Genomic DNA, 9,181 nt, shown 5'->3' on the forward strand with positions numbered 1-9,181 from the left:
TCAATGAAACACATATAAGTTCATTGGCAACCATTCTGGAGTACCCTGGGGCAACTTGGAGTGTGTTGGACAACATGATAAAATCTCCCATTGCCTTCTAGAGGAAAGGCATTTAATACTATGGGCCAGAACATGATTCTTATGCTCTGAGAGACATGAGAGAGACCATTAAGACTCTGGTGTCCAGTCTGGATCAGGGGTTCCCAGCCTGGTCCTGTGATTCTGCCACTGTTTGTAAGAGAGAAGGACAAGAGGCCACAATGACGGGGTTGTGCCATTATCTCTGCACAGCTATGGTGATGCAAAGCAGCAATAACATACAGGCTGATTCTTTTCATGGAGAGCAGGGATCATGGGTCAAAGCTAACTCCACAAGGATTGATCCATACAAGAGCAATATGATATCCATTTGGGGAGTGCAACAAGGTTTAGCAGGTGACTGGTCAGATTCACAGCTTATATGAACTGCATAAGTCCATGGCAGTCAGACGGATTACTAATTGGCTGAAGGGTCGTACTCAGAGGGTGGTGGTGGATGGGTCATATTTGACCTGGGGGGAAGTGGGCAGCGGAGTCTCCCAGGGCTTGGTCCTTGGGCCTGCGCTGTTCAATTTCTTTATCAGTGATTTGGACGACGGGGTGAAAAGCAACCTGTTTAAATTTGCTGATGATACCAAAATTTGGGGTGAGGTGGGCATGTTAGCAGGGAGGGAAAGACTGCAGCAAGACCTGGATAGGTTGCAGGGGTGGGTTAACAAAAAAAGGATACATTACAATACGGACAAGTGCAGGGTGCTGCACTTGGGCAGTAGTAAGCAGCAGTACACTTATAAGCTGGGAAACTCCCTTCTTGAGAGCACGGAGGCAGAAAGGGATCTTGGAGTCATTATTGACTCAAAGCTGAACATGGGCCGACAATGCGAGGTCACGGTTGGCAGGGCCAACTGGACCCTGTCGTGCATCCACAGGTGCATCTCAAGTAGGGCCAAGGAGGTGATCCTCCCCCTCTACGCGACACTGGTCAGGCCGCAGCTGGAGTATTGTGTCCAGTTCTGGGCACCCCACTTCAAGAGGGATGTGGACAACATTGAGAGGGTCCAGAGGAGGGCCACCCGTGTGATCCGGGGAGAGCAGGGCAGACCCTACAACGAGAGGCTACAGGACCAGAACCTGTTCAGCCTTCACAAGAGAAGGCTGAGGGGGGACCTGGTGACCATCTATAAACTCACTAGGGGGAGCCAGAAGGGTTTGGGGGAGACCTTATTTCCCCTAGCGCCCCCTGGGATAACAAGGAATAATGGCCACAAGTTGTTGGAGAGTAGGTTTAGATTAGACATCCGTAAGAACTACTTCACAGTCCCAGTTTTCCTCCTGCCCAGGCAGGGGGTCGGACTTGAAGATCTACAAGGTCCCTTCCGACCCGACTTCTATGATTCTATGATTCTATGAAACTGCATCTGTGTATCCCAGATGCAAATATGACCCTGTATAGTCAATGGGGAGAGCTTAATGACTCCAAAGGGCTATTCAGAGCACCCACATGTGATTAGAGGTGCCAATGTGCAGCCAGACTTAGGCATCTCCATTCACTTAGGATCCAGAGCAAATAGTGTCACTTCTGCTACCTGATTGGTGGTGGTAATGTCACCTGCCTTTACATAACAGCTTAGTTGGTAGAGCACTTGCCTGGTGGGTAGGAGACTTGGGTTCACTTCCTTCCTCAGCCCAAAGGGCTTCAGATCACATCTCCTAGGAGAGTGCCCAAATCACTAAGCTACAGCATACTCTGAGAAATCTCACTCTCCATCTTTCTGCTTGCAACCAGATCACAAAGAATGCAAACATTGTCAAGGCAGAGACAAAACTACCTGGTAAGATCTGTGCAGCTACTCAACAGGAAGTACTAAGTTAAGTGTTATGTTTGAAGCCCTGTCTCTCTCCAGAAATGAGGGGCATAACATGCAACCTGACTTAGGCTGTGGCCAAATGGTTAGGGAATGCGTCTGGTGGGGGGTAGTCCTGGGTTGTTTTGTGTTCAATCTCCACCCAGTGAGAAAGATATAAACAGTGCTGGGAGCAAGATTGCCCATGGCAAGGGGAGAGCTCATCACTGAGTGACAAAGACTGGAGTGCTCTAGTGTGCACCCTCCATAGCCAAGGACATCAACATGAGTGTGCATTCACCCCCTCCTGATGGCATCTACTCTTTTAGTGGAGACATAAAACAATCTCCATTCACTCAGGATCACGTGTGCCCCTTCTGCAAAGAAGGCTAACAGCATCCTGGGCTACATGAGTAGGAGCATTGCCAGCAGATGGAGGGCAGTGATTCTTCCCCTCTATTCAGCACTGGGGAGGCCACATCTGGAGTCCTGTGTCCAGTTCCCTGCCTCCCCCACTACAGAAAGGATGTGGACACATTGGAGAGAGTCCAGTGGAGGGCAATGAAAATGGTTTGGGAGCTGGGGGCCATGACTTGTGAGGAGAGGCTGAGGGAACTGGGCTTATTTAGTTTGGAGAATAGAAGTCTGATGGGGGAGTTAATAGCAGCCTTCAACTCCCTGCAGGGTGGCTCCAAAGAGGATGGAGCTGGACTGGTCTCAGTGGTGGCATATGACAGAACAAGGAGCAATGGGCTCACACTGCAGCAAGGGAAGTTGAGGTTGGATATGAAGAAAAACTCTCACTAGGAGGGTGGTGAAGCACTGGAACAGGCTATCCAGGGGGTCGAGTTTCCATTCTTGGAGATGTTTAAGACCCAACTAGACAAATCCTTGGCTGGCATGATGTATTTGGGGCTGGTCCGTTTTGAGCAGGAGTACTGAGGTCCCTTTCAATCCCCATTTTCCATGAATGCATGATTCTAATACAGGCACCAAATCACTTGGTAAACAGGGAGAAGCTGTAAAACCTATTGCAATGGGTAATATGTGCAGTGGTGACTCGCATGGATATTTCTAAGACATTCGCTCAGCTTTAACTACAACATATTGGGCTTGATACAAAAGTCAATAGATGAAATTTGATGGCTTGTGCTGTGCAGATGGTTAGATATGATGAAAACACAAGTCCTTTCTGGCCTTAAAACTTACACCTGTCTAAAGAGGAGCCTGGCAGGAAGCAATAAAATAGTGAGAAAAGTCTAGGTAATCCAAATCCTTTATGGAAGAAAGGCATATTAAGAAAGGGTTTCAACAAATATTTGGAAGTACTAATTAATTAAGAACAATGGTTTACAATGAAAAGCAATTCCTAACACAAACCTGGACATAATGGGGCTTACTGAAATGTGGTGGGATTCAACCCATGCCTGGGCGGTAGAAACTTCAAGGGCTACAGACTGTGCAGGCAGGATGAGATGGGGAGGAAAGGCGGTGGTGTGGCGCTCTACACCAAAGAGCAATACACATCCTCAACAAACAGCACAGGGTCAGAGGAAGGGCAGACTGAAGTGCTCTGGGTCAGAATATAAGGGGGTCATGGGTAAAGGGACTTAAGGATGGGTGTCTACTACAGACCACCCAACCAGGGGGAAAAGCTGATTGCGTAGGCATCCACGTCACAGTTGCCTAATTTTTTAATGAGAATGGGGTAAGAGAGTGTCGAAGGTGCATCTGCCACGACACATACGTCCAAGGATATTGTGATCTGGTCGTAGAAGGCCACCAGGTTGGTCTGACAGGACCTGCCTCTAATGAACCCGTGTTGGTTGCCCCTAAGCATAATCTCCCCTGCTGCTCCCTCGCAGATGTGCTCCTGGATAATTTTCTCAAAAAGCTTCCCCAGGACCAAGGTAAGACTAATAGACCTGTAGTTTCCTGGGTCCTCCTTCCTCCCTTTTTAAAAGATGGGAACCACATTGGCCCTTTTCCAAACCTCTGGCACCTTGCCAGAGCACCACGAGTGCTCGTAGAGCATCCCGTAATGACCACTGCCAATTCCCGCAGCACCCTTGGGTGGAGATCGTCAGGACCTGCTGATTTGAACATGTCCAGTCCCACCAGAAGTTCCCTGACCAGGTCCTCTCTGATCCTGGGCCTGGCTGCGCATCTTCTGAGTTCATCCGGGATCCTGGTGGGGCGGATGTCCCGGTCCCTGCTCAGAAATATGGAGGCAAAGAATTTGTTAAAGAGGTCAGCTTTATCATCTGGTGCAACCACCAGTTTGCTAAGCGTGTCCTGCAGGGGCCCCACATTACCCGGCGCCTCCTTTTTACTCCCTATATATTTAAAAAAGGACTTCTTGTTGTCTTTGATCCGGGTTGCTAGTCCCAGTTCTGTGTCCACCTTAGCCTTCCTAACAGCCCCGCTACAGTCTTGAACAATGGAGGTAAAATCCTCCCTGATGATGGCCCCTCTCTTCCATTGGGTGTACGACTCCTTTTTAGCTTTCAGATGATCCTGAATGCCTTTGGTAAGCCACGGGGGCTTTTGAGCACTCTTGCACCCTTTGATTCGCGTTGGGACTGTCATCCCTTTGGGCTTGCATGAGCGTCTCCGTAAGGAACGACCACTCTTCTTGGACTCCCAACTCCCTTTCCCTCTGGGACCTCAGTGCCTCCCGAACTAGTCTCCTTACCTCATTGAAGTTGGCCTTCCTGAAGTCCAGAGCTGCTGCCTTGCTGCAGGCCTTTGACATCCTGCGCTGGATGGTGAATCCCAGTAGGCGATGATCGCTATCGCCCAGGTGATCGAGCACCCGCAGACCCCTCACCAGGTTGTCACCTATGGCCAGGACCAGGTCCAACAAGGGATTTTCCCTGGTGGGACCGTGCACCTTCTGGGTTAGGTGGAGGTCCTGTATCTTGTCTAGCCAATGCTCCTACTGGGACTAAAGCCAGAGGGCCCTGGCTGGAGGGTCTTTGATGTCTACTCAGGGTCAAACCAATGCCAAATTTGGGGTCAGACTGGTATGGACTGGAGTGGGAGGGTTGCCTCTTTCTAGTGGAGTGCCTGGGATCTCTCAAGTGTATACTAAAACCTTTTACAGCTGCAACACGTTGGCTGCCCACAGTCCCCCTGCTTTCCTTGTGGCAGATTCAGGTGTGATGTCTGCTAGTGTGTTAGGGGTGACTGTGTTGTTCTGCTAAGATGTTGGACAATGCATGAGCTGGTTTGGACAGGGACGATCCTGCTTCAGGCAGGGGGTTGGGCTAGATGTGACCTCTGGAGGTCTCTGCAAGTCAGACTTCTCTAGGACTTTATGTTCAGCTTGTGCCTTTTATCATGGGCTAGTAATGCAGCCTTAACACCCAAAGCAGGGCATGTTTTCCAGTCTTGAGACTCTTCTCCGAACCCCTCCAGTTCAGACCCCAAAACTAGACCTCATATTTCAGCAGCAGTCTCAGCCCTGCCAACTGCACAGATAACACAACCTCTCCCCCCACGTGCCTGTACTCACTGTTTTCTCCCATGCCTCTCATTTTTTGGTCACCCAAATTTTATCCGTGATGACTTTCTATTTTCTTTCAGGTCATAAACACAACTGTTACACAGCACCGAGCTCAGAACCAGCGCCTTCAAGATCCTGCTAAAATGTACCTGCTCAAGAAGGATTTCTCATCTATAATTACATTTTTCAGACCTGCCAGCGGGGCAGTTTTTAATCCATTTAAGGTGCCCCTTATTGATTTCAGATCATTCTCTTTTCTTAATCAAAGCATCATGATGTACCAAGCCCCGTGCACTCCAGAATTTTAAAGGGCAATTGTTCACAACTCTATGTAAAATAGAAGTAATTATATTATCCCCCTTTACTTTTTTATTAATCAAGTCCCAGATGCCTCTCTATTTGCCTGTGCCAAAACTCAGGCAGAAAGACTTATAATTACCTGGGTTCCCTAGCAGTATTTACCTTTATTTTTGGCATGAGGATACATTTCTTCCAATCCTCTGGAACTTTATTATTCCAGAAAAATGAAAATCAGCATTATGAGCCCAGCGGGCTCCTCAGCCAGCTCTTTTAAAACTCATGAATGCAGGCTATCTTCCCTTCCTTCTTCCTGTAATGGAAAGCATTTTATTTTTGCCATCATCTTTTTCCATATATTATCTGTCTTTTTGCCAGGCATAGAACAGAAAAATTTATTGGGTCTTTTTTACTCTTTTTCATTAGTTTTATGGTTATACTATACCCATTTGATAATGGACCAACCACCTTGTTAAGTTACATTTGAGTCCTACTAAACTTCCAAAACGTCTCCTATTTATCCATAGTCACAGATTCTTCTTTGCTCTGATCTGTTTTCTTTTTCTACTTGTCTACTGTCCCCAGATTCTTTATATTTACTACCAGCTTCACCTTTCTTTCCTTAGTTGCACCGGTTATTTTCTGATTGTGCTTCTCTAACTCAGTTTGGATTTCCCACTGATAGGCCTTTTTTTCTTCTCATTGTTTTTTTGGGGAATCCAGCAGGTCTTGGACTAATGGGGCATTAGCCTCATCAATAATTAATTCCATTTCAAGTAAATAATTACAATCCCTCCATTTTCCTTTTTAAAAAGACTTTTTGTTCCAAAGATAAACAAGCTTGCAATCTAAGCCAGATCCAAATCAGAATAATTCCTTTGACTTAAAAGCAACAGTGCTAATTCATGCTAGCTGTGGTGTTCATCTGTTTTAAGGCTATGTGGGATATGTATGTTCATATAAACCAGCCTCTTGTACAACACAGGCCACAGGAGCGTCACCCAGTAATTCTTGTCTCTAGCTCAACAACTGGATCTGTACTAGTCCTTACTTAAGCAAGCAAATTCAATATGCTTGAAAACACTGATATACAAGAATTAAAGACACCCACCCAACAGTGAGTTCATCATGGTAGAGCTGTTAGGATTAGGGTTAAGGTTAGACATGGCAGTAGGGTAAGTTAGGGTAGGCATGGGAGTAATGTCAAGTACAACTCAGAAATGCACATCTTGACCCGCTGCCTCTGCATCAAACTCTACCTTTGACGGAGCAAAATGCCACTTTGAACCAGCTGCAGTTCTGATCTAAAGGCCTTGATGAGTGTTGTTGAGTGATATCAGTGCCATCATTGTTGATGTCCTCATTGGGTGCTATTGATGTGTTGTCAATGCTGAAGTCTCAGGCACTTCAGTGTTAACAAGTCACAGCCGGGAGAGCCTAATACCAGTCTTGTCTTAAAGAATGACCACAGACTTGGTTTGTTGACATGGATTCAGCCAGGTTTATTTGCTACAATCACAGCCTTAACACATACATCAGACCAGAAGTTAAGGCATTTGTACCTATGACAAGATAGTTGGTGCAACACCATGCCGGCTCCCCCAGGCCATTACAAAGTTTCCATACTTTCCAATTTTCCTTTTATACAATGATCAAAACAAATTATGTATTGCATCCCGTCTGTATATTGAATGTCTCAAACCATCTTGTGGTCATGCATCACATGTTGACCTGAGTGTACCTGTTCTGGTCTTATCATGCAGGTACTGACCTAGCCTACACCTTGTATGGCCATCTTCCCCCTCCCACCTTCTGGCAGGAGTTCACATCTGGCCTACGTCAGGAGTTCATGCATCAGTCAGGTTTGCTGGTCAGGTCTACTTTGGCCAATGCTTTAGCAAAGCCTTTGTGTGAGCAATATATATGGATCAGTGCTCCAGTGAGGCTACACTGGTCTTTGGATTTCATAGATTCATAGATGTTAGGGTCGGAAGGGACCTCAATAGATCATCGAGTCCGACCCCCCAAGTCCGATCATCAATTTGTGACCCACTAATTCATTTTCTTTTCTGAAGACTAGGGTTTAGACTTAGGAATGAGTCAGGTAGCTGCAAATGTCATTTGCTGAAGCCCCAGACAAGGCAGAAACCCCATGACCTACAGCAAAGTTTCCATTTCTTGAACTTCCTCCCCAGCTCTGGTGCAGATGACTTGCATATGGCTTATTTCAACGGAGGTTATACCTTACCACCCCATTCAGAACCACCGTGCTGCCTTGACGAACATGTGGGCCACCCTTTCCCGAATGAGTTTTGTCTTTACTGCATAAACAATGGGGTTCAACATGGGTGGAAGGAGCACATAGAGGTTGGCCAGTAGGATGTGAATGTGATGGGGGATGTTATGGCCAAACCGATGGGTGAAAAATGAGAAAAACGCCGGCAAGTAGAACATGACGATGATACAGAGGTGAGATCCACAGGTACTGAGAGCCTTCAGACGGGCCTCCTTGGATGGGAGCCGGAAGACGGCCTGGAGGATGAGGATGTAGGATACAACAATAAGCACAACATCAACCCCCGGTGATAAAAGCGTGGTTGTGAAGCCATACCAGATATTGACAGCAATATCTGCACAGGCCAATCGGGCAATGCCCATGTGCTCACAGTAGGTGTGCGGCATGATGCGGTGCCCACAGTAGGGCAACCTCCGGAGGAGGAAAATGGTGGGGAACATGACGCAAAAGCTTCTGGCAATGGCAGCCAGCCCTATTTTTGCTACCACCGAATGCCTGAGCACAGCCATGTATCTCAGCGGGTTGCAGATGGCAATGTATCGATCGAGTGCCATGGCCAACAGGATTGTGGACTCCGCGATAAAGCTGATGTGGGTGAAGAACATCTGGGTGAGGCAGGCGTTGAAAGAGATTTCACTGGAATGGGACCAGAACACGCTCAGGGCTTTGGGCACCGTGGAGGAAGATAAGATGAGATCAGCCACTGCCAGCATGGCCAGGAAAAGGTACATGGGCTCATGGAGACTTCGCTCTGTGGCGATGACAAAGAGCAGGGTAAAGTTTCCCAGCAGGGCGATGAAGTACATCAAGCAGAAGGGGATGGAGATCCAAAAATGCAGGTCCTCCATGCCAGGGATGCCGAGCAGAATGAAAGAAGCAGGGTGAAAGCTGGTTTGATTGGCAGACGACATGATGTGATGAGGTTTCCTGCCTGCCTTCCCGTTGATCCCCTTCCCTGCAGATAAAGGCAGTGCTATCACTTGCATTTATAGCTTCTGCTTTGGAGATCATAAGGGCTTTTTCTCTGAGGTCCCCACAGCAACTTCCAAACCCTGCTTAACCCTCCACCGCTACCACCAAGGAGAGGAAGCACCATCCTGCACATTTGTATTGAATACAATCGCAATAAATGCATTTTCCAGGGTGAGCAACACAGAGATGATGTCTGATTTGCTCTGGTTCACATAGCAAACTAGC

General features: G+C 47.4%; 2 protein-coding genes across 2 annotated transcripts in view; one reads left to right on the top strand and one right to left on the bottom strand.

Moving 5' to 3' along the window:
- The window catches only part of LOC102374864 (olfactory receptor 51G2-like), a 4,827-nt gene extending 4,691 nt beyond the window's left edge, over positions 1 to 136 (top strand). Inside the window, exon 2 of the mRNA XM_006037936.2 lies at positions 102 to 136. Within this exon, the coding sequence (XP_006037998.2) occupies positions 102 to 136 (35 nt within the window). The remainder of the gene's footprint in view (positions 1 to 101) is intronic.
- Positions 137 to 7,944: 7,808 nt separating this feature from the next.
- Positions 7,945 to 8,895, bottom strand: LOC102375101 (olfactory receptor 52B2-like). The gene has a single exon (XM_006037937.1). The coding sequence runs from the start codon at positions 8,893 to 8,895 to the stop codon at positions 7,945 to 7,947; it is 951 nt and encodes a 316-aa protein (XP_006037999.1).
- Positions 8,896 to 9,181: the final 286 nt, after the last annotated feature.

Source organism: Alligator sinensis, unplaced genomic scaffold (genome assembly GCF_000455745.1).
Source record: "Alligator sinensis unplaced genomic scaffold, ASM45574v1 scaffold1333_1, whole genome shotgun sequence".
In the NCBI taxonomy this organism is placed as follows: domain Eukaryota; kingdom Metazoa; phylum Chordata; order Crocodylia; family Alligatoridae; genus Alligator; species Alligator sinensis.

Bases quoted from the DNA above. Each gene is read 5' to 3' on its own strand.
- LOC102375101 (XM_006037937.1), bottom strand. From the start codon at position 8,895: ATGTCGTCTGCCAATCAAACCAGCTTTCACCCTGCTTCTTTCATTCTG.